Source organism: Phascolarctos cinereus, unplaced genomic scaffold (assembly GCF_003287225.1).
Source record: "Phascolarctos cinereus isolate Bilbo 61053 unplaced genomic scaffold, phaCin_HiC Scaffold_3;HRSCAF=262, whole genome shotgun sequence".
Taxonomy (NCBI): Eukaryota; Metazoa; Chordata; class Mammalia; order Diprotodontia; family Phascolarctidae; genus Phascolarctos; species Phascolarctos cinereus.
The window spans coordinates 73,088,413-73,113,549 of record NW_027555736.1 but is presented as its reverse complement, the minus strand read 5'-3'; the positions used below and the strand labels follow the sequence as shown (position 1 = coordinate 73,113,549).

At 41.2% G+C, this 25,137-nt stretch overlaps 1 protein-coding gene across 1 annotated transcript in view; it reads right to left on the bottom strand.

Annotated features, from left to right (window-relative positions):
* Positions 1 to 5,497: 5,497 nt before the first annotated feature.
* PYROXD2 (pyridine nucleotide-disulphide oxidoreductase domain 2) overlaps positions 5,498 to 25,137 on the bottom strand; it is a 38,643-nt gene continuing 19,003 nt past the window's right edge. The window contains exons 6-16 of the mRNA XM_020996753.1: positions 23,944 to 24,097; positions 22,185 to 22,246; positions 21,942 to 22,039; positions 18,852 to 18,993; positions 18,371 to 18,505; positions 17,707 to 17,779; positions 16,899 to 17,055; positions 10,667 to 10,821; positions 7,970 to 8,076; positions 6,790 to 6,910; positions 5,498 to 5,865 (exon numbers count right to left, since the gene is read on the bottom strand). Of these exons, the coding sequence (XP_020852412.1) occupies positions 5,795 to 5,865; positions 6,790 to 6,910; positions 7,970 to 8,076; positions 10,667 to 10,821; positions 16,899 to 17,055; positions 17,707 to 17,779; positions 18,371 to 18,505; positions 18,852 to 18,993; positions 21,942 to 22,039; positions 22,185 to 22,246; positions 23,944 to 24,097 (1,275 nt within the window). The 3' untranslated portion in view covers positions 5,498 to 5,794. The remainder of the gene's footprint in view (positions 5,866 to 6,789; positions 6,911 to 7,969; positions 8,077 to 10,666; positions 10,822 to 16,898; positions 17,056 to 17,706; positions 17,780 to 18,370; positions 18,506 to 18,851; positions 18,994 to 21,941; positions 22,040 to 22,184; positions 22,247 to 23,943; positions 24,098 to 25,137) is intronic.

Here is a 25,137-nt window from a genome sequence, read left to right as displayed (position 1 = left end):
TTTTTTTATTTTTGGCTAGGCAATTGGGGTTAAGTGACTTGCCCAGGGTCACACAGCCAGTAAGTGTCAGGTGTCTGGTCTGAGACCAGATTTGAACTCAGGTCCTCCTGACTCCAGGGCTGGTGCTCTACCCACTGCGCCACCCAGCTGCCTCTGTTTCTTTATTTTTTAAAGAACTTTGGACCACCACAAGTCAGGAGACCTGAACACTGGTCATAACTCTGCCACTTAATAACTATATGACCTTGTGGAAGTCACTCTTCCTGATCCTGAGCTTCTTTGTCAGTAAAATAGGAGGACAAGGTCTTACTAAATGATTGCTTCGGTTCCTTGTAGCTCCAACATTCTATGATCTAGGAACTCTGTTTCAGACTCTGGACTATATTGTTGCTTACCACTTGTCAAATCTGTTTCCTTTGAGCACCTCAGTGTTTCCCATAAGATCATAGAATTTAGGACTGAGAAGGACCTTAGGGATCATCTAATTCAGTAGTATTCCAAATGTGATCTGGGGACCCCGGAGGTCTCTGAGAGACTTTCAGAAGATCCATGAGGTCTATTTTCATAATAATACTAAGACATTTTAATTTCTAATATGGTAAATATCAACCCATGTCAACAAAAGCTCTTTGGGGTTCTTAAGTTTTAAAAATGCAAATAAAGGGGTCCTGAGACCCAAAACATTTGAGAACCACTGATATAATCTAATGCTCTCATTTTCTAGGGAGAAGACCTGAGGCCTAGAGGGGTGAGGTTGCTTTCTTATGGCCAAACAGCTAGTTGGTGACAATTTAGAAAATCGAATAACATTGACATTCCAAGGAAAAGCTAACAGGTACCCAGTGCAAATATGATATAGTTCAGTTAACAAAGCTTGTAAGTGGTTCTGTCAGCAACATCTGTCATTCCTTCATCCAGAAGGTTACTGAATTCCTTCCAAAGCGATAAACCTCTCTCCCCTCTCTCCCAGACTCTGGCCAATATCACTTAGGAGCCATTACCTCACACAGAGACCTGGCAGCTTCACATGAATACATTACCAGACTGGATTAGCTTCCATTTCAGGAGATAGGTGGTTTGTGCTTGAGGGGGAAGCTTTCCTGCTGCTTTGGGGAAAAAGAGGAACTATAAATCTGCTTCCAATTCTTCACATTTCAGGCAAAAAGATGGCTCTGACTTGTTTATACTTGTAAGAGTTTTACATGCCAGAGGTAGCACAGGACACATTTGCAGCTATTTCTTTCATTGCCAAAATAATTGCTTTACAGAAAGTCAGGTGCCTCTTTCTACAGAAAGTTTCCATATATTGGTATGTATAGTACCAAATGAAGGCCCTGGCTAATTCTGGAAAGACAGAGAATGTACTCCATCCATTCCAATGGCCCTTCCATAGAAATCTTTCCAATAGACAAGAGGAGTTACACAAAACTTAACAGCTGGTCAGTGGTCAACTAACTTCGGATCAGATACTTCCCCAAAGTAGTCAGTCACTTCCTCAGAAGATAACCTGTGCCCTCTTTCCCACTCTGCTTCATGGCCTGCCTTTTCCTTGGGATTTATCCTGGGAGTGCTGATAGTTGTAAAATGTTAGAGGGAGAGGAGATTTTGGATATCCTATGGCCTAATCCTTTCACGTTACAAAAAAGAAAACCATGAGTTGCCTTTAGAACTAGACACTTTCTTCAAATCACATAGATGCTCATGAACAGAGTTGAGACTCCTATTCCCTAACAGGACAGTGCTCTCCTTACATTGTAGAACTCTTGTCACCAATGGAACATATTTGTAAGGTCACTGGGTTAAGAGTAAAGGGGAATAAGAGAGAATTGGGTAAAAACCTGTGGACCAGTGCTGATTAGGAATCAAGATGGAGACTGAGGCACTACATATGCTCCATTGCCTGGGTATTTCACCTTATGGTCCTTGTTACCAGCATTCTTTCATATGGACATCAGGGTACTAAATGTCAGTAAGCATGGTATCTTGAGGAAGAGTTCTGAAAGGTATCACTATCACAGAAAGACCATCTACTATAGCCAATTGTATCATTCTGAAGAAATCATTGCCTGCCCACTCTTCTCTTTTAAACACTCATGCTTTTTGGGATAAGCAAATCCACAGATAGAAATATTCCAATAAGAAAAGATTTACCAGAAACCAATGTAAAATTCTGCCCTAGGATCAAAAGAATCAGTTGCAACAGTACAGAACTGAGAAGACTTGGTTTGGTGAAAGTTTATGAGAGAAAGACAGTGATTTTGGTTCACTCCAAGATCCTCAGAATAATACTCAGAAGTACAGTGTCCAGATCATGAGAAACAATAGTCCTATTATACTCTGCACTTGTCAGGCCACATCTGGTATGTGGCATTCAAATATAGGTCTTGAATTCTCAGAAAAACTAAGAGACTTATAGCGAAAGAGGAGGGCCGACATGGTGATTAGTCTAGGAAAGGATTGTGTGGAGTAATGATAAAAGGAACTAGTGATATTTACTCAGGGTTCTCCAGGGGAAAAAATTAGGACCAATGAATAGAAATCAAAAGGAGGCAAATTTTGGCTCAGTATAAGAAAGAACTTTCTAACCATCAGAGCTGTCCAAGAATGAGTTCCCTGTCACCGCAAGAATAGAATCAGGGTCCGGGTAAGTGTCTTTTGGAGATGCTGTAGAGGGGATTTTTGTAATGCACCATTGTTTGGGTTGGCAGACCTCTATAAGTCTATAAAATATCTTCATTCTTTTTTTTTAAAGCACAAAATAAAAATTTCCTCTCACCGCATAAGGAACATTTATAGTAGAACATAGTGATAACTAGGAATTTTCCAAGAGGGAGAAAAATTACTCATATGACATTTTCATTTCCATTTTTGAAGCAAAAATAACACTGCTACAATCCATGCTGTTGCCTGTGCAAAGACAGACGAAAGGGCAAAGAAATAGTATGAAAGGGCTAGAATATCCCTGTTCTCTAAGGATGGGGAGAAGAAGAGGAAGTACCCACCTTTCAGTCCTGTGTAATCCCAGCTGGTTGAGTCTTTTTTTTTTCCTGATGGAGATCTATTTTTCTGCTAGCAGGGAGTCATAACTTCATCCAGTTGTAAAAATTAGATCTGGGGTTAAATCATCTCACATAAGTCCCCACTTTTACAGATGAGGGAAATGAGGGAGAGAAATGCAAAAGGACTTGGCCCAAGGTTATACGAGCAAGTTAGGGGCAAAGCTCAGGCTAGACCTGGCCAAAGAAATCATCCTGAATGCTTCTCTCAGGGCCCAGACTTTCAATTTAAGCCACGATGCCTAGCCATCAGCCAGAAGAGTTACTAAACTCAGGTCTGGGCTCTCTGGGTCCAATATATTGAAAAAGCGAATAGTCTGAAATATAACAAACGATACAGGATTAATGTGTTTGAGGCACTCTCCTCATCTCTCGCATCCCCGATGATTCAGTATTTCTTCCTAATCTATTAAAAAGCAGGCCAGCTGCAATGACCAGGGTGCTTTCTGATCAGAGAAGGGTTGCTATGGAGACAGACAAGTCTTTCAAGAGAGGCTCTTTGGAGGTTTGTCCATGTCTGCCTATGCGAGAGGCTGCCCTCAGAAGTAAGAGGCCCTGTACCACCTAGTTCACAGGGCTGCTGTAAGGAGAGCACTCTGTAAACCTTAAAGCACTATTTTAGAGATGTGAATTATTATAATTATTGTTAATATTCCAAAAATAGTTCCACTGCCATTGTTCATGGTGCCTGAAGTTCATCCACTAGACATGTAGTCCCTTGGGTGTTAAAGGCTTTCCAGGCATCAAGAGGCCCCTGAAAAGCTATGAATATCCTCAGGAGGGCTAAAATCCTAAGAGTCAGTGTGGCATCATGGAAATAACTCAGGTTCTGAAGGACATGTTTTAAAATCCTAGCCCTGTCACTTACTTCCTGTGTGACCTTAGGCAAGTCACTTAAACTGTCTAAGATTCAGTTTCCTCAGCTACAAAAATGAGGAGACTGGGCTAAATGCCTTCTGAATTCCATTCCAGCTCAAAGATACCAATGTTTATCATCTGCCACATTAGCTAGAATCTAGGCGTTTCAGCAATGGGAAGGGGATAGGTACAGGGGAGACTGAAAATGGAAGAAAGATTGTGAAAGTGGAAATAAGAGGATCTGTCCCTAAGATAAAATCTGAACAACTGACTTCATGATGGTGTTCAAACCTGACCTTGCTGTTGTATGTCTTGGAAAGATCTGCTAGTCTGGTGGTCATTTCCATGTTTGTATGAGAATTTTGGTGCTCTATCACACTGATACAAAGAGAAAAGGTAACAGATGATACCAAAATAATCTTTCTAACAAATTTCTATCAGAAAGGAGCAGTTCTGCCTATGTATCCCATTACGAGAGTCAGAACATGTTGCCATCCTCTGCAAGATGTATTGGGTGCCTGGCCCAATGTGGGGAGCCCAGTACCTCCTAGAAAGTTCTTCCCTTTCCCCAGGTACTCACGTTTTACTTATTTGTTTGTTTGTTTCTGGTGTTCCCATTTTTATATATCTGATGACTACAGTAATCATATTTTCTCGACCAAAAATTAGGACAAGTGTTCTAATTAAAGATATTCCTTTGGCATAGCTTTGTGTTAAGTGTACTTTGTTTTCTGAAAACTGCGACTGAAATTATAGAGCTGATAAACAAAACTAGGAGATGTTTTGTTTTGCTTTTTTGTCAACTGAAAGAATCAGTAAACCATTGCCTAACCTGCTTAAAGAGAGAGAGAGAAAGAGAGAGAGAGAGAGAGAGAGAGAGAGAGAGAGAGAGAGAGAGAGAGGAGAGAAAGGAAATTAAACTTAAAATGAATGAAGTAAATTCACAACAGAGAGGAAAGAGAATTATCAAAAACTATTATGCCAATAAACCCAATAAAACTGAGAATTCAAAGGAAAAAAGTACCTATAAAAATACCCAGAAACAAGATGTAGAAATCTTAAATAGCTCAATCTTAGGAAAAAAAATTAAGCAAGCCATAAATGAATTGTCGAAAGTAGGGGTGTCCCTAATCCAGGTGGATTTACCAGTGAATTCTATCAATCATTTAAAGAGCAATTAATTCCTATGATACAAATATTATTTGTTAAAAAAAAATAAACAGAAAATAAATTCCTTTTATGAGGCAAATATGGTCCTGACACCAAACCAGAGAGAGACAAAGCAGAGAAAGAGAATTATAGACCAATTTCACTAATGAATATTGATGTAAAATTTTTAAATAAAAAACTTTTCAACCAGATTATAGATTCTTCCAGAAAATAAATCACTATGACCTTGTGTTCATAATAAGAATGCAAGGATTATTCAACATTTGAAATATTGGGTCTCTCCCAAGATATCTGGGACATATGATTGCTGTACCTATGACTATATTTGGGGTCCCACTGTTATAAAATTCCTATATGCTGTCCTTATCCCATTAGGATTCCAGTAACCCTTATAATAGATGACATTTACGTAGTACTTTTACATATATAACTGCATTTAATCCCGTCAACAATCTTGTGAGGTAGGTGCTACAAGAATTATTATCATCAGATGAGAAGATTAAGGCTCAGAAAGGTTGTAATTCTTGCTCATGGTCAAAAGGCAAGTAAATCTAATACATGGGATTCTAACCTAGGTTTCTTTTGCTATTAGGTCTTGAGTACCCAGACGTATATTGGTTTAGAGGAGAAAGTCTTGTAAAGTTGAGCTTATGGGTAGACTGGGGCTTATGGGCCTTCACAGTAACCCTTTCTTAAGATAGGTCTGTGGCTCACATGCTCTTGAAATCTTCAAAGGCCACTAGGGCTGCATTGCGTCCAGCTGCTCCCATGACTCCTCCTCCTAGAAAAGGAAATTAAGTCCCCATTTCTCAAACTGCTTGGGGAAAGGAGCAGACAATAAGCATTCAGAGACCCCAGACTGTCCTGGTATATTATAAAACTTCCATTATATCAAACTAGAAAATACCAAGAGAAGAGAAATGACCGGAGATGAGATTTGGTGACAGAGGTCCTGGATCCTCATTGGCACTTGTGTATCATGAGATGCTGAGGGAGGCAGCAAGGGAGTGGTGGAAATCATCCTGGGCATGGGAATCAGGCAACTTGCAGGTCTGTGTCCCAGCTCTGCCACTAGCCAGCTGCGCAGCCTTGACCATGACACGTCACACCTCTCTAGACCTTCACTTCCTCTTCTCTAAAATGAAGAGGTCAGGCTAAAACCTAAAGATCTCTTCTTAGGAAATCTTTTGGCCTCATGCTTGTCTGAGGCGTGGTGGTGGTGGTCCATGGAAAAAGATGGCGGGGAGCTTAGTTTAGCAATTGGAAAGTAGATTTCTGTGTTTCTAGAAGTGCATCATCTAGGTCAGGGATGCTTAAGTTGGAGTCTCTGAACTTGTTTTCTAAAAAATATTTTGATACCTACTTCAGTGTAATTGGCTTCCTTTTGTAGTCCTATGTATTTTATTTTGTGCCTTTAAAAACATTATTACGGTAATGGATCACTAGGCTTCACTAGGCTGCCAAAGGAGTCTATTACAACACAAAAACATTAAGAACTAGTGATCCAGATACCTCAGCAAAAATTTCAAGATGGAATTCCAATGCCAAAAAGTTCATTTGAACTTGGAGAGCAGTAAAAAAAATTCAAAACTCGAAGCTTCTCACACATTGGTCCATTCTCCTTTCTACTTCTGAAACCCCCGCAACCATTGATCACCCATAATACCCATACCCATGGAGTGCGTGGAGAGCGCTGGTCACGTACCAGGATGGGCACCACTGCCACAGAGGTACAGACCCTGGATTGGGGAGCGGTAGTTGGAGTGTGGTGGCAGCGGTCGGGCAAAGTAGAGCTGATCCAGGGACATGGCTCCATGGAATATATTCTATAAGTGACAGACAAGGGAGCTACTGAGTAACCAGAGAATTAGACTGACCTCTGGTTTTGTTTTGCTTGTTTGTTTGTTTTTGCTTTTTGGTTAGGCAATGGGGTTAAGTGACTTGCCCAGGGTTACACAGCTAGTAAATGTTATATGTCTGAGGCTGGATTTGAACCCAGGTCCTCCCGAATCCAGGGCTGGTGCTCTATCCACTGCGCCACCTAGCTGCCCCTGACCTCTGTTTTAATCGCCCTGTCTCGAATTCTGTTAGGTGGCACAGTGGAGAGTGGGCTGGACTTGGATTCAGGATTAGTCCTGAATTGGAATCCAGCCTTATCCACTTACTAGCTATATAAATGGGTGAGTCAGTTGACCTCCGTCTGCCTTGCTTTCCCCATCCATATAATGGGGATAGTAATAGCAGAACCTACCTCTAGGGTTGCTGTGAGGATAAAAATGAGATAACATCGATCAATCAACAAGCATTTTTGAAGTGCTTACTGTGTGCACTGTGCTAAGCTTTAAGGTTCGCAAATTTTGCCCTTTGCAAACCTTAAAGTGCTATAGGCATGTTAGCTATCACTATTATTGGATCAACACCAGGCCAAAAAGGGAGCTATCTTATGAATGAGGAGAGCGACTTTGTAGGAAAAAAGGAGATTAAATCTAGATCTGCAGGGACAGAAACCCAGAGGTGACATGGAATCCAAGGGCCCTCCCTTAGACAGTGTGAGACCAAGGAGGTGGATACAGCTGTTTGGCAGGGAGAACAAAGCACACTTATTGCTCTCAGCAGCTGACTTTTAGTCCTGCCTCCTCTCAGCATCCTAGGTACCCACAGCTGGGCCTGCCCACCCACCTTTCTGGTGCCCTTCCAGTCAGGGCCGTGCCACTTCTGGGTCTCACTTAATGTTTCTAAAGTCCCTAGACTTCAAGAAAAGTTTAGGTGTCAAGCTAAGCTTAAAAGGACAAAAAATAAAGAAGAAAGCTCCAGGGCTGGCCTGGCCTCTTTAGGACAAGTTGAAGGGAAAAAGGGATGAGGAAAGATTTTAGCAGAATACTCACCCCCCCAGGAAGTCCAAAGACCCTCTCAAGATCAGGTGGTGTCAGGATGTCTCTGCCGATCACTGATTTCTTGAAGCCTGGGGCATAGGCCTCAATGCAGTCAAACACTAGGAATTCCAAATAGTAGGGAAACAAGGATGTATTAGCAGGAAGGGAGAGCATTGTAAAGGTCCACAAATAAATGGCCATGGGAGCCTCTTGGCCTTAGGCAAAGAATTCTACAGGGGCTAAGTCTATTACGTAACTAAAGCCCTTGAACAAATAAAAAAGCATTTATTAAATGCTTACTATATGCAAAGCAATAGTAGTGATACAGTATTGGTTATACTAAGGACTAGTGATACAGTAAAAAGCAGATACAGCTCCATAATACGGAAGGAGATCTAGGTCTATATCTATATACATGTGTATTTGTATAATATACATATGCATTAAGTGTGTATATGCATATACATGTGTATATGTGCCTATATACACATGCATATATATATGTATACACACCTGCATTGCTACACATATGCACATATACAGAAGTCATGCACACATGCACATGTGTATACCTACATGCATGTAGAAACATATATGTATATATGCACACAGGGCATATAATACATGCCATATCACACAATATATACATAGCATATATATTATAATGTTAATATATTAACATATAATAGAGCACACAGTTATATAATGATATATACTATTAATAATCAAATTAATATAACTATTAATCAATGATATGTAATTATGCATAATAATTATATATTATATGATAGAATACACAATTATATATAATATGAAACACAAATGATGTGTATGTATGTATGTACATAAGATCACATGGACTTTCAGGTATAGTGGCAAAGCTCTTGGGACTATTACAGAATGAATTAAAAACCAAATAAGATACTTTAAAAAAAAAAACTAGGCAGTCCAAGCTGATTTGGTTTTTTGGAATGTCTTCTAAAATAAATCAGGATTGATAAAACACATTTCCCCCCTTTTATTACAGAAATAGGGAACTACAGATATGGAATGTTATATATGTTGCTAGAGATTGTTCTGTTGCATGTTTTTTTAGTGAAGAGTTCAATGGGGTGGAGGTATATTTGGAAATAATAGTGATGGAAAAACAGAAGGCATCAATAAAACTTTTTTTTAAAGAAATTAATCAAGGTAAGACTGGGGCCATTTGGGGCAAAGTGAGGCATCACCTCTGTTGAGAACCATATGCTTTGCATTTGCTGTGAAAATGTTCTTGGGCTTTGTGTCACCGTAAGTAATTTCCTTCAGGTTCACATTTATCCTGTGTCATATAAAAGCTTGCCAGGAAACACAAGAGGAGCATTCTGGGACAAGCTTATCCCTGTGTGACACAAGGCCAATACCACTAGGCTTATTTTCTCCTTTAAAGTTTATGCCTTGTTCCAAAATAGAATCAGAATCTGATGATGAGAGCTAGTGCCATATAAGGATTTGACCCTCATAAGATTCTCCACTCTGCACTGTGGAGAACCTTGTGCGTACACCCAGAATCTCTGAGTTGGAAAAGACTTTAGAGGTCAGCTATTTCCACCTGTAGGTGAGCAGGAATTTCCTTTCCAACTAAATGAGAAATAATCAGCCAGTCTCCATCGGAAGACCTCTAATGGCAGGGAACTCATCACCTTGTGAGACAGCCCATGCTACTTTTGGACTTTCTGGTTGTCCATGAGGAAGCTTTTCCTTACATCCACTCTGATTTCTAACCATTGCTCTGTATTCTGTCCTCTGGTGCCAAGTAGAACAAGTCCAATCTTTCTTCCATATGACAGCCCTTCAAATTCTTAATAACAAATGTCATATCACGCCCCACTTCCCAGTCTTCTCTTTTCCATGTTCATGTGATTTCCAATCCTCTCACAATCCTGGCTTACCCTCTTTGAATACACTTCTGCTTATCCACACTATCTGCTTATTCTTGGGAAAATGTGGGGTCCAGAACAGAACAGAATGCTCCAGACGTGATCTAATCATGGCATAGTACAGAGAGATTATCATCACCTACTTTATTCTGGACCAAAGGTTCTCAACCTGCTGTATATGAACTGGGGTTTAAAAAATTGATAACTATATTTCGATATATTTGGTTTCCTTTGTAATCCTATGTATTTTATTTTGTGTATTCAAAAACATTATTCCCAGAAGGGGTCTGTGGGCTTCACCAGCCTGCCAAAGGGGTCCATGACACAATAAAGGTTAAGAATCTCTTTGAGTGGGGAGGGACGAGATGGGGGAGAAAATGTAGAACTCAAAATCTTGTAGAAGTGAATGTTGAAAACTAAAAATTAATTAATTAATTTTAAAAAGAATCTCTTTGAAGCCTAAGATTGAGATGATCTTTTTGTTTGCCATATTTCCCTACTGACCTACTTCGAGAGGCTGATAAGGAATGATTCCTGCCCATGGAGATACTTTCAGGGGGAACCAAAGTGCCAAGAAGGAGAGGAAGGAGAGACAGGTAAGCAGAAGGTTCTCAAAGATCTTGATTATCCCTTTAGGTAGAAAAGGAAAAGCCTGAGGAAAGTGGAAAAATAGGGTGAATGGGAAGCCAGTAAGAGAAGAGTGGGGTTTGGAGTAGGGAAGAATGAGACAAGGTTTTTACTCTGTAGGCATCATTCTGGAGACAATGACTGAGTGTCTCTTTTGCTTTACCTCTGTCAGCATAAGCATTCTTCTCTTGCTCATCCCAGACCTTTCCGCCTGTCATGGTGTAGGGAGTGTACTGAGTGAAGAGTGAGATAACATGGCAGCCAGGTGGAGCCAGGGTGGGGTCCAGTGATGATGGAATACAAAGTTCAATCATGGGCCTGAGTCAAGGGGAGAGAGGCAGAGAGAGAATCAGATCTTTTGAGAAGAGATTTAAAAGAAAACTTCAAGGGAATATGGTCTGAGATCACCCCTGGGAGAATTACCAGTATTTTAGAATATCCTACAAATCAATTTAATCTAACTTGGATCTTTAAAGCAATTATCTTCCAGGATCTCAGGGAGTACATCTCATATAGCCTAGGGATGACAGGAAGCTATCAATGAGTCTCCTCATTAGAGCCAACTCCATTCTTGGATATAATTGGTTGCTACCATTTCTATCTTTAGCTATAGAGGAAATAACAAAGCAGGTGAAAAATATGTTTTAAGGATTTCCCCCTAGGTATGTGTGGTAGGGATTGGGGAAAGACACACTAATAATAATACACTGTTAATGAACCTGCGAATGTATTCAATCATTCTGGAAAGCAAATTGGAATTATGCCCAGAAAGTGAATAGAGTATCCAGATATCCCACATCTATGGAGACTAAACTAAAGAGGTCAAAGACAAAGGTTCTATATACAACAAAATATTCATATGAGATATTTTTGTGATTGCAAATATTTGGAAACAAACTGATGTTTATCAGTTGAGGAATGGCTCAATAAATCATGGAACATAGGATTATGATAGCGTATTGTGGTAAGGCAGCTGGGTGGGGCAGTAGATAGAGCACTGGCCTTGAAATCAAGAAGACTCATCTTCCTGAGTTCAAATCTGGTCTCAGATACTTACTAGCTGAGGGACCCTGGGCAAGTCACTTCACCCTATCTGCCTCAGTTTCCTAATCTGAAAAATGAGTTGGAGAAGGAAATGGCAAATCACTCTAGCATCTTTGTCAAAAAAAACCCCTCAAAAATGGGGTCACAATGATTCCAACATGACTGAAACAACTGAACAACAACAACAAAGGTGTAGTGTTGTAAATAGAGAGCTGGTTTCAAAACCAGGAAGCCCTGGGCTCAAGTTACAGCTCTGATATATGCTGACTGTAAGACCCTGGGCAAGTCATTTAACCACTCAATATCTTCTAAGCACCTATCTAAGAGTATAAGTCACAGGAAAGGTGCTAAGGAGTTTTCTCCCCTAGAAGTTTCCTATCAATGAAATCACAGGTGAAGTAGAGTTATACATCTAAAACTAGAAGGGACTTCAGAGGCAATCTAGTTCAACTTCATTTTATACCTGAGGAAACTGAGGCCCAGGAAAGTCAAATGACTTATCCAAGATCACATAGGGAGTAAACACCATAGGCTGGATTTGAACCCAGGTCCTCTGACTCTACTCTATGCCATAGTGCCTCACAAGAATGTGATGGAATGTTACTGTGCTATGTAACAATGAGGAACAGGAACAATTCAGAAAAGTATGGAAAGATGTTTACATTGATACAGAGGGAAGTACATAGAACCAAGAAGAAAATATTTTTAATAGCTACGGCAATGCAAAGAACAAAAAATTAAAATGAATACTATGTAATTTTAATGGACCTGAGAAGGAGCTGAGAAAGTGCACGTCCCTCCTCTTTTGGAAGAGATGGGGTGCCAGACGCAGAGCACTGACTGTGCTGTCAGCATTGGTTGACATGTTGGTTGGTTTTGCTGATCTGCCCTTTTTCTCTTCCTTTTTTTTTTTGTTACAAAGAGTGACTGTCTGGGCAGGGAAGTAGAGAACAATACATTTAGAAATGGAAGTGATAGAAAAACAAAAATTATTTTAAAGAAATGTTAAAAGAATTTCCCCCTCATCTCTTTTATTTTGGGGTGGGGTGGGGAATATGGCAGCAACCCATTACATGAAGGAAAAACAAGTGTGAGTGATAGGAATTTGACATTAACCACTCCAAGCTTCAGTTTCCTCTTCTGTAAATATGAGGCTGTTAGATCAGATTATTTTTAAAGTTCCTTTGTGATCTAAATCTATGGTACCAAGAAAGGTCTGTGCGTGTGTGTATGTGTGTGCATCTTGCAGGAAGAGACATAGGGATTAGTGTTGTGAGGCTCAAATGAAATAAGGCATGTAAAATGCTTTGCAAACTTTATATACATGTTATTAGTTATTATTCTCATTATCGTTACTAAAAGGGAAGTAGGTGGTTAGGTTCAAAAGGGATGTTGCTATAATAATAAGAGTAGCTGATGTTTACATCACATTGTAAGGTTGACAAAGCACCTTCCATACATTATTTCATTTAAGCCTCCCTCAAATCTTGTGCTATAGGTACTATGATTATTACTAATCCCTATTCTACCAGTTAGGATAGTAAGGGTACTAAATTTACCCACGGTCACAAAGCTAGGAAGCATCAGAAGCAGGATTCCAATGAAGGTTTCTCTGCATGCTCGGTCCAACACTATTTCCACTATACCACACTGACTATGAAGCAGGGGAAATGTATATATCTATATCTCCATATATAATTATAGACCTTTATCTATGTCTATAGATACAGATGTTATAGGTAAGCCTATCTATAGATAGAAGATAGATATCTACAAAGATAGATAGACCGATGTGAACAAGAGACGAGAAAGGGCCATTTAGAACAGGAGGTCAGCAACAGAGCTCAGGAAGAACAGAGAAGGGAGAACTGATTCCAGAGATATTAGGGAGCTAAAATCATTAGAATTTAACAATGGAGAGGATTTATGGAGGCAAGGGGACAATCAAAGATAATGCCAAGGTTTAAAGCTTAGGCTAATGATCTTGCCAATTAGGGTTTGGGGAAAATATCAATCAGTAAGCAAGTAAGAATTAGTTAAACTCATACTATGTGCTAGGCACTGAGAGATACAAATACAAAACCGAGACAATCCCTTCCCTCAAGGAGCGTACAATGTACTGGGAGGGGGGATGTGCCATATTCCTAACTAGAGGTTGTGTATGAAATCAGTACACTGTGACTGACGATGGGGGGAACCAAAAAAGCCATCTTAAAGTGGTGCTTGAGTTGAGGTTTAAAGGAAACCAAGGGCAATTATAAGTCCAGTCTGGCCTATATTGAAGTTTATATTCTTTTGGGACATACATATGGAGATGTCCTGTGGACAGAATGAAAGTCACATCTGACCTTCAGGAGAAAGGTCAGGGATGGAGACAATAATGTGTGAGTCATTTGAGTAAAGGTGATTATCAACTCAAAGGAACAAATGAAAGAGAATGTAGCAAGAGAAGACCAAGGGCAAAACCTTAAGGAAGATCAGAATCAAAGAGCTGAGAAAGAAGAGTAATTCACTGAAGGAAACAGGGTTAGAGAAGTGAAATGAGAAACAGAACATTGCTTAGAAACCAACAGAAGAAAGTTTATTCAGAAGGAGGGTGGTCAACAGAGTTGTGTTGTGTTGTGTTGTGTTTGTCCTTTGCTCTCGAAGAGGACCATGACACCAGGGAGATGAGGACAGGACTTGCAATTGACTTGGATTTGAGTGAGGGAGGGTTGTGCAAGGTCACCAGCCTCACTTTCTCCTCCAAAGCCACCTGGGTCCAGTGGCTAGATATTCCTCAGTATGACTGGAGATGGCCCAGTGGTCAACAGAGTCAAAAGTTATGAGGGAGGTCCTGGAGGACAAAGGCTATTTAAAAACCTTTGGTGAGGGTAATAAGAAGGCCGATGGTGACCTTTTAAAAATAGGTTTGATAGAGTGGTGAAGATGGAAGCCAGGTAGCAAGCAGTAAAGGAGAAGGTGGGTGGTGAGGAAGTAATGGACTACATTTCTAGACGTTTGATGGTAAAAGGGAAGAGATACATGGGCGGTAGCTTAGTAGAGTCAAAGGGCAGAGGGAAAACTTTTTCAGGGTGGGCAGGAACTTAGCACGTTTATAGGAAGATGGATAGAGATCAGGTTAGAGGGAGAGGGAATGACTGAAGATGTATGAGAGAAAGAGAGGAATACAAGCTCATTTTTTCTTTCTGCCCCCAGCAGCCAGTACAGTGTTTTCCATGTAGTAGCCACTTAATAAATTCTGGCTGGATTGGAGTGAGCTGGATTAGATTGGAGAGGAGACGACAGAAGGCCCAAACGTCCCAGACAAGGGAAAGGCAGATGCAATCGTGGACACAGGGTAGAGACTTGACAAAGAATAGGGATGCTTCAAACTCTGAGAAAGAAGGGAAGAAGATAACAGGTAAAGATATTGAGAAATTTTGAAGTAGGGTGGGAGGAGGTTGAGGGAGCTCCCACCAAATAGCCTCAGTCTTCTTGATGAAATTGGAAGCTAGGTAATTTACTAGGTGAGGATTGTGGGGAGGAGTGTTGGGCCTTGAGGAAAAGAGAAATGCTTTGAAATACTTGCTGCGGGGAATAATATAAAGAATCAATAAGAGCTGAATAGGATTGCTGAGCAACTGTAAGGGTCCACTTGAAGTCATGCACCATAAATTTATAATGGGTGAAATCAGTACAATTCAGTGACTTTTTTTCTATTGATGTTTGGCAGTTCAGGCCAGGAGGGAAGAAATTGGTTGGAGGGGGGTTGCCCAGGGTTGAGGATTAGCAGGTTAGGAACAGAAAAAGAGTCTGAGGGTTTGATGATTATAGAAAAGTGGCTAATGAATCTCTGAATTGCTCGAGTGGTTATAGAGGCAAATGAAACCAGAGGCAAGGAAGAAAGACAGGGTGGATGGAAGAGAGAAGAGGGCTGGGAGCCATTAGGAGAAAGAGCAGTTTAGTAAGGGAATGGGAAAGGTACAAGGATAGGAGACTGAAGTTACAGTTTGGAGCTTCAGAGCTCCAGGACCTGGGAGGTGGTGCTATGACTGAAGTGGGGTATATGAGAGCTGTCAGAGTTAAGGAAGTTGGGGAATTAAGAGGTCAAGGTATTAAAAGTCTTAAATATAATTATAGGACATAGATCCAGAACTGAAAAGGAGCTAAGAGGGCCTTTTAGTCCAACAGCCTCATCATACAGATGAGAACATGGGAGCCCACAGGTCATGCCCAAAGCAGGTGACAAAATCTGGATTTGAACTTGGGTCCACAGATAACAAACCTATTGTTTTTTCCACTGTGCTATCCTGCCTATTTATGGTGATGATGGCAGTAGTCAAAAAAACTTTGAATCAGGTTATAAAGAGAAATTTAAACAATCAATCAGTTAATATGCATTCATGAAGCACCTTCCATGAGTCAGGTACATTACTAAGTGCTCGGGATACACAGGCAGATACAAAACAGTTTTAGACCTCAAGGAGTTTACATTCCATTGGGTGAGACAAATAGGTGAGCTCCTGGGCAAATACAAACCATATACTGAGCAGTTTTTGAGGAACACTGAACTAGCAACTGGGGGAGCGGTGAGGAAGGAGAGGAGGGGGTAGGTGTGAGAGATGCTATAGAGGGCAAAATTGGTAGAAATGACAACATTAATTAATGTTTGATGAGTGAATGATTGAATGAATGACTTTATTACATTACAAATTGGGCCTTAATTGCTATTCTTTTAGAGAGACTCCCTTAAAGGCAATCTGGCTGTACATTGTAAAAACAATATAAATAATTATACCCTTTGACCTTATACTTGGGAATATGCACTACAAGTGCTATCAAAAACAAACAGAACCAGGAACTCTCTGTTCAAATGTTTTCAAAGCAACATTAGGTATGATTACAAACACCCCCTCCCCCAACTGAAAATAATCTAAATGTCCACCAACAGAGGAATGATTAAATAAATAATGGTACATTAATGTTATGGAATTCCATAGGGCAATTAATACCAACAATTATAAGGAATACAGAGAAATCTGTAGATATTTTTATGAGATAATGCAGAATGAAAAAAAGCAGCCCAGGAAAATGGACTGCACGCTGACTGTGTTCATAAATGAGGAAAAGTAAATGATAATGAATAGACGAAAAACCCTAATGAGGACTTAGAAGTGACTAGAAAGTTGTTACAATGCTTTATGTGTTGAAATTAATTAATTCAAATGTAAACAGTTACAAAACAAGCTGTTTTCAATGTTAAGTTCGTCATAGACCATTTAATAAAATTATTGAAAATATAAAGTGGCTCTCCTTGGATTTGGGCCTAGGGAAGACTGCTCAGGAAAACAGCCTAATCCCTGACCCACCTGTGAGAAGGGATCCCCTTGGTGGCATCCTCGAAGGCCTGGTGGAGGACTTGGGTATCTTCACAGCTCAGGTGGATGGAACACTGGTGATGGGGCAGGGGTCGACCACTGGCGGCATTTGGTACAGCCAGGAAGTTGGGCAGCTTGTCGATGGCCACTGTGGATTTCCAAAAGTGAGCCAAGAGAATAGTAGTACTAAAGAAGACCACAGTCTCAATTTTCCAAACTCTTTCCCCCACTGGTTTTCCCTCCACAGTGGGTAGAGGGCACATAAGACTAGAAAGTGGACACTAGCTGTGTGACTCTGGGCAAGTCACTTAACCCCAGTTGCCTCACTGAGAAAATAAAAGGGGCAGCTAGGTGGCTCAGTGGATAGAGCTCCAGCCTTGGAGTCAGGAGGACCTGAGTTCAAGTCTGGCCTCAGACACATGACACTCACTAGCTGTGTGACCCTGGGCAGGTCACTTAACCCTGATTGCATCACCAAGAAGGCAAAAAAAAAAGACTAGAAAGTGGAACTCAGAATCAGGGTAAAAGTATTTGACTTCCCAAGACCCTGAGGCTAGGCTAGGGAAAGGAGACAATGTCGGTGATTCTGCTTTAACAGAAATGAGTAGGCACTACAATCATAAGGGATAAATTAGAGTAGAAATTTAGTAAAAGACCCCTCCTTCCAAGCCATTACTCTCCAACTAAGCCTCTAAGAAACCAAAGTTTGCAATGTCAATGGGAAACATCCCATAGAGGGAAGAGACTTGGTTGCTTGCTTTCTATCTGATTTCCTGGTGATCTAGGGTATCACAACTACCATTAATCTTGGTGACTGGTGACTGGGTGTCCAACTGAGAGATTCTCTTGAGGAACTCCTCAGGGAGCTGCTCCTACAAGAACACACACAGTGAGCTGTAGGCATGATAGACTGACTTACTATTTTAAGAGGCTTATATACTGGAGAGCTAGAGATGTTCAGAGTTAGGCCTCCAAAGCCCAAGAAATACACAAGGCCTCTTTTCTCCATGTTCCCTTTCTTGATCTTCCGTAGTCGTGCCCACCCTCCACCCTGCTTTGTATGTATTTTGCATATACTTCTCTGTATGCATATTGTTATCTGCCCAGTAGAATGCAAACTTCTTGAGAGCAGGGATCGTTTCATTTTTGTCTCTATACCCAATGCCTGGCACAATGCTTGGTCCACAGAAGTGCTTAATAAATACTTGAATTGAATTTCATATTATCCCTTCCTCTGAGGAAAAAATGTTCAGGGCACATACAAGGGATAGAATGGTACCTGTATCATCAGAAGGGGCTGTATAACTCCAACTCAGGAGGCATCTGGAGTTTGCCTGTAATAACTATCCAAAGTTTGTCATTTGCTGTTTTTTTTTTCCAATGGTGGCCACCTACTTTTCAGCCCTTTTCCTCTTTCCTTCTCCCCTTCCCCCAGCTTCAGCCCACACACCGTAGCCTCTCACCTGGGGTGCTAGCTTCAGAAAAGTGATCTGTGGAGATGCATTGGACAACACCAGTTTGCTCCTCACTTCGGTTCCATCCCTTAGGACAACTCCCTGGACCTGCCCATTGCTGTTCACCTGCACCTTATCCACAGGCTAAAGACGGGCAAAGAATGGGGGCCCATTGGCACCCAGTAAGGATATCAGTATTGGGGAATGGACCACCATGGGGTTCTTTTAGAAGGGTCAGAGGTACCCTTATCTGTGCTTCCACTTGGGATTCATGTAGTCTTTGCCTACAGTTTTCATCACCCCTACATTCAAATGCTGCCCATGTCAATACTTCAATCCCTAGTTCCTTTCCTAACTCTTTGTATAGCTGGCTTTGAAGTGGTTCAGTGGTATGCTATATGCCAAGACATTTCTACCTTCATATGAGCCATGATCAGAATAATGAATTGAGAGTTATTAGGGGGTTTGTTGGGCATCAGGAATGGCTTACCTTTTCCATGAAGATGTTTGCTCCGTGTGCTTCTGCTGCCTTTGCAATAACGTGAGAGAGGGCACCCATGCCACCTTCTACATAGCCCCAGGCCCCTCTCTTCCCCTCTAGGCCTCCCATTACATGGTGTAACAGCACATACCTAGTGGGGAGATTGTTGTTGTTCAGTCATGTCTGACTCTTTGTGAAACTATTTGGTATTTTCTTGGAAAAGATACTGGAGTGGTTTGCTATTTCCTTCTCTAACTCATTTTACAGATGAGGAAACTGAGGCACACAAGGTTAAGTGACTTGCCCAGGGTCACACAGCTAGTAAATGTCTGAGGCCAGATTTAAATTCAGGTCTTTCTGACTCCAGGTCTGGCACTCTATCCGCTGTGCCACCTAGCTGTCCCTGTGGGGGGTTACCAAGAGTTATTTAAAGGTATCTGTGATCTCTTCAGCATTGGGACTCTCACCATTAATGCACATCCTCCCTTTCTCATGTCTCTGTAATTCTTATACGCATATCTCTAGGCATCCTCCATAGAGAATTAATCCAATGCAGAAGAGGCCTTCCTCTGGTTCTCTTAATCACTTTGAGGAATGCCAATGGAATGTCAACTGTCTCTCATATTTCTTGACTGGCCCACATCATGCTCCAGTCATATTGCCTTTCATGCTGTATCTTATAGGACTTCTTCCCTTCTTGTGTGTCAGTCAGCCTTGATAATATACCACAGTCCACATATACCTACCAGGAGTGTTTTCCTTGAACTTGTATTCCTACAAAACTGCCATGTTCCATAACTCATAACCATCTAGCACCACTAGCAGAATATCAGTATTAAAGAAGTAAACGTTGGGGCTAGCAAATCAAGATAAAAGAGTTTGATTCTTTTGAGTATCTGATCGACTAAGAGAAGGATGAGAAACACCTAGAGGTCAGAGGATCTAAGTCAGGCAAACTAAAAATAACCTTCTTAACATAAGCTTCATGATTTGTAAAAAACAGGCAGATATTTTGAGTCATCATGACTGTGTCACTCCCCTACTCAAGAATCTTCAGGGGCTCCAATCTACCTTTAGGATAAAACACACACTCTTCAGGGGAGCATTTAACCCCCTTTCCAGTCTGGTTGTTTTTAGATTCAGTTCATCTTATTTCCTTTCATGAACTCCAAGTTCCAATTAAACCAGTCAACTTGCCAGTCTCACATAAACTTTCCAGCTTCTTTCTCTGGATCTGTGCTCATCCCTGGAAAGCCTCTCTCTTTTCCCTAGCTTCCTTCAAGGCTCACATTTCAGTTGGGATTGCCTTCCTGACTGCCTTTCCTGACCAATCCAGGGAATTAATAATCTCTACCCTCCAATTAACTGGTGTTTTCTTATCTGTTTATTTGTTTATATTCCCCATTAAAATGCAGCCTTTTTGCTGTCTGGGGCTGTTTTTCACCTTTGTCCTTACATCTCCAGGGCCCACAACAGTGCCTAGCACCCAGTTGTTGTTTGTCCTTCATTTTTGAAGAGGACCAATGACATCACAGGGTCATGTCTTGACTAGCTAGTGAATTTTATTTAAGTGAGGCAGAGTTGCACAAAACTGTCAGCCTTCACTCTCTCTTTCAGAGCCATTGAAGTCCAGTGGCATGACAAAAGTCAAGATGACTGGCGATGGCTTGGGATACAATGGATGACCTTGGGGTCTTCAATGTTTAATCAAGCTCTAATTACTCCACAGTGCCTGTTCTGCCACCTTCACGGCCCATTGGAACTAATTGTTCTCATCGGGCCATTCCTCTGGGATAAGTCTTCACATGTTTGGGGCAAACATCCCCCTAACTTACCAGTAGGTTTGAGGCCCATCAGTTACCCTCAGCCTGGTTTAGCCTGTCTGCTAAGACAGTTTTATGGGGGTGTGGCTGCTGTGTAAGCTACAGCTTCTTGGAGTCACAGGTAAGAGTTGAATGAATCAGGTGGACACCAAAGATGGATGAGCAGCCCTGAGAAGGACTTAGTAAGCCCTCACACCAGAGGTGCTAGTCCTCTTGAGCACCCCGTGCATCCCCTAGCATCTAGTAAGTGCTGAACAAATGTTTGTTTAATTGAATTCAATTGAGATAACTTATTTTTTAACCTTTTCCCCCTTCCCAGGTAGATACTCTTAGAGGCCAAGGGCCCTGACAACTATAACCTAAGCAACTGTTTGATTGCAAAGCCTGAGCTAGTCGGGATGGGATAATTTCTTTTTTTCTTTCTTTCTTTCTTTCTTTCTTTCTTTTTTTCTTTTTTTTTTCTTTCTTTCTTTCTTTCTTTCTTTCTTTCTTTCTTTCTTTCTTTCTTTCTTTCTTTCTTTCTTTCTTTCTTTCTTTCTTTCTTTCTTTCTTCATTCATTTATTTATTTATTTATTTATTTATTGGCAATTGGGGTTAAGTGACTTGCCCAGGGTCACACAGCTAGTAAGTGTTAAGTGTTTAGTCTGAGATTGGATTTGAACTCAGGTCCTCCTGACTTCAGGGCCGGTGATCTATCCATTGCACCACCTAGCTGCCCCAAGGACGGGATAATTTCTAAGGCCCCATCCAGCTCAAATTCTGTGGTCCTCAGATTCTAACTGAAGGATGATAGCTCCTGTTATGGTTTCCACTCTCCCCTCAGTCCTCAGGAATTTCTAACTTAAATACTTTAAGGTTCAGAAAACCCCCAACGCAGCATCCTTTGTCAAGACTTGCTTCCCATGGGAAACACCCGCTGCTTCAGAGTACCCTTCTTTTCACCTCCTACATACCGAAATACCTAAATCCTAGGAAGCAGTAATGGCTCATTAAGTAATAATAACATCAGTAGGATTTATTGTGTCTGACTGCCCCCTCATGGATTTGACTATCAACCTGTTCTCAGAGAAAAGCATTGGGGACCTTGACATAGAAGATGTCCTTAAAACAAGGAAGGGAGAACAGAGAGAGTGGAGAGGAAAAGAAGAAGGAGAAGAAGAGAAAAGAGGGAGAGGAGAGAAGAGGGAGAGGAAAGGAATATTATTTTACTTCAGGGTTTTGCCTAACAATTAAATTCCCCCACCCTGTGTACCAACATTGGTTCCCCTCACTCACCCACTTCCAGGAGTATAGGGACTTATCATGGCTCCAATTACAGCATCGGTGGCAAGAGTTGCTTTCAAGGGCTCAGACTCAAACCATTCATCTAACACCTAGGACAGTAAAAGGAAGGAGGAATTAATGGCAATCACTTCTCCCAGAATGCTTTTATCGTGCCTAGCTCAGATTAGGGAGTTGGAGATTAGGTCTGTAGAGTTCTGATGGGAATAGAACCCTCTGGCCCAAAGTATCACCTACCTTGGTAATTGGGCCAGTGATAACTTGGTAATACTGGGGAAGCTGTGTTCCTAAAATCAAACCTAGAAAATAAGACCAAAAACAAACAAACAAACACATGAAAAAAGACATTATTACCCCAAATATGGTGGACAGGCCTCTGTTAATGTCACACTCCAATGCTGCATTTTAATGTGAGGGTGATCCTGCCTTCCAAAGGGGATGCTTTGCTGTTCCTCACATATGGCACCCTATGTCCTGAGCCTTTGTGTTGGCTGTCCCACATGATTAGAATGTTCTCTGTCCTCACCTCTCCTTCCCAGTTTCCTTCAAGACTCAGATCAAATTCATACCTTCTGAGATTAATTTCCATTTACACCACATACATCTTATGTCCACATAAAATTGGTTTGCATGTTATCTCCCATGTCCCCTCCTGCACACAAACACACCTTGTCCCCTTAGAATGTGAGTTCCTTGGGGGTAGACAGTGTTTTTGTCTTTCTTTCTATACCCAACACTTAGCACAGTGCATGACACGTTGTTGTTGTTGTTTTTACAGATAGGAAACTGAGGCAAACAGGGTTAAGCGACTTGCCCAGGGTCACACAGCTAGTGTCTGAGGCTGGATCTGAACTCAAAAAGATGAGTTTTCTTGACTCCAGACCCAGCACGCTATGTATTATGATGCTACCTAGCACCCACATCGGAAGCACTTAATGAATGTTTGTTGACTTGCTAGTGAAACACTAACTCTAGTAGGCCTACCAAACTAGAAAGGCTTTAAGTATGGACCCAGTGACTCACCATATGTGTTGCCGAAAGACCAGCCTACCTAGGTTTGGTGAAGCTCAGCATGATTGGTCACAGTGTGAAGACTTTTCAGGCCAAAGCAACTGTCCAAAGACTGCTCAGTTACATGGGATTTTGTCTACACTGATGGAAGGAGTGCCTACACCAACGAATGTATAGATCCTTGAAGTGGAAGAAACTAAAGAAAAACTCTGACCTTAGTCTCTGAAAGTAAGAGAACTATTGGAAGAGTATAGATGCATCTTTGATGTTTTTATTTTTTTAAAATTTTAAAGCCTGAGTCTCCTTGTCTTCCCTATCCTGGAAGTAAAGGGGCTACTGATGGGTCCCATTCCGCTGGTCAGGCCATGCTCCCAAAGGCTCACCATATTAATGCTGAACTTAGTTTGGACACTTGGTTGGCTCAGCCCACTGCAGCTCAGGACTCCTGAGCTCAAGAGATCCATTAGCCTGAACCGCTCAGTAGCTGGCATTACAAACAAGCTTCATGACACTGAGTTGAATCTTTGATCTTTTAAACTTTCCTACTTCTATCCTATTGCTTTATTTTGAAGTTGGAGGGACATTTAGATGCTTTTGGCTCTAATACGGTCCAATCATTTATTCCTTGATTCAGAGTTAGACCATTTCAGAGAACTAGTATGTATTTGCTTGGTGGAGGTCTAAAGGCTAATCGATACTTTTGATAATTTCCCAGGGAATAGGAGAATCAGGAATGCCTGCTCTTGTCTTAGAGGTTCTAGGCATCATGGAAATTTGCCCAGTGCTTTTGCAGAGGTCTTCAGAGAAACATAAGTTTAGAGCTGGAAAATACCTCAGAGGCTACCTGGCTTGTCCTCATTTTACAGATGAAAAAACTCCATGGAAGTTAAATGATTTGCCCAAGGCCACACAGGTACTGTCAGACATCAATGGGAGGATCCTCTAACTCTAGAGCTCATTCACCAGTGTGACCTTTGGGACTTACCTGCTTGTAAAAGGGGTTTAAGTGTGAAGAGAGCCTTGAGTCTCTGATACAGGGAGCCATGTTGAAAGGCAGTTGTGTCCACCGGGGAGGAATCCAGCAATAGATCAATGGCTGATGCCAAACGATTCATGAACATTTCATATTTGGGAAAAGCCTGAAAAAGAGGAAGACAATATAGCTCTATGACTCAACTGTCAGTGGGTAATCCCTACATATTTCATTCTGTTTTTGTATTTCCCACTCATTTGGCCTCTAATCATCCCTAGTTTTTCAATATTGTCATTTCACTATGGCTTGCTTTTCACCCAGGCTAGAAAGTACAGTGGCCACTTACAGAAGCCCATTGATCCATCATGGGAACTTTGACTTGCTCCACCTTGGGCATCTTGGTGGCCCTGCCTTCTTGCTAACGTGGTGCCACGTTCAGTTGTTTCTGCATTGATAAAGCTCTGCCAGTGTTGTTAAATTTTGTTGGCCCAGGACAAAGCTCTAGTTGCTCTATCCTGGTTATAACATTGAGGAAACTGAAGACAACTGATTCTATAGCGCAAGGTCAAGGAAACAGTTTAGTGGATCAAACACGATCTTCAGCCAGTCTCTGGCCCACTAACCTTTCATAAAACCTGCATCAGGGTCATTTTGTTTTAATCCAGTTATTCTTGTGGGTTAGAAATTACATTCAGGCCTTGCTTGTTTTCCCCTTTTCTTCCAGTGGATTTGAAGTCTGCTTACTGTGAGCACAGAAAGGATTTTCTACCTCATCAGGGACTGAGAGATGGCTGGTATGTCCAAAATAGGAAGTTATCGTGGGGTGTAGGAAGAGAAGCATTGAAACCTTGACTTCATTATTTAACAGTTGGTAATAACCAAATGGTACCTTAGACCAGTGGTAGTGTCAAACTCAAATAGAAACAGGGGCCACTAAACCATACATGAGGATCCCTGTGGGCCATACGTTGACTTAGTTTTAAATGTAATCTTATTTATGTTTTATTGTAATTTTATTTATTTTTTAAAATATTCCCTAATTACATTTTAATCTGGTTTGGGTCACATGTTTAACTCCTCTCTTAGACTCATAGAATCATAAATCCTTAAGAGTGGGAAGGTACTGTAGAGATTATGTAGTCCAATCCACTCACTTTATAGATGAGAGAAATGCTTATTAATTGGGGGAGATTCAGAGTCCCCCTT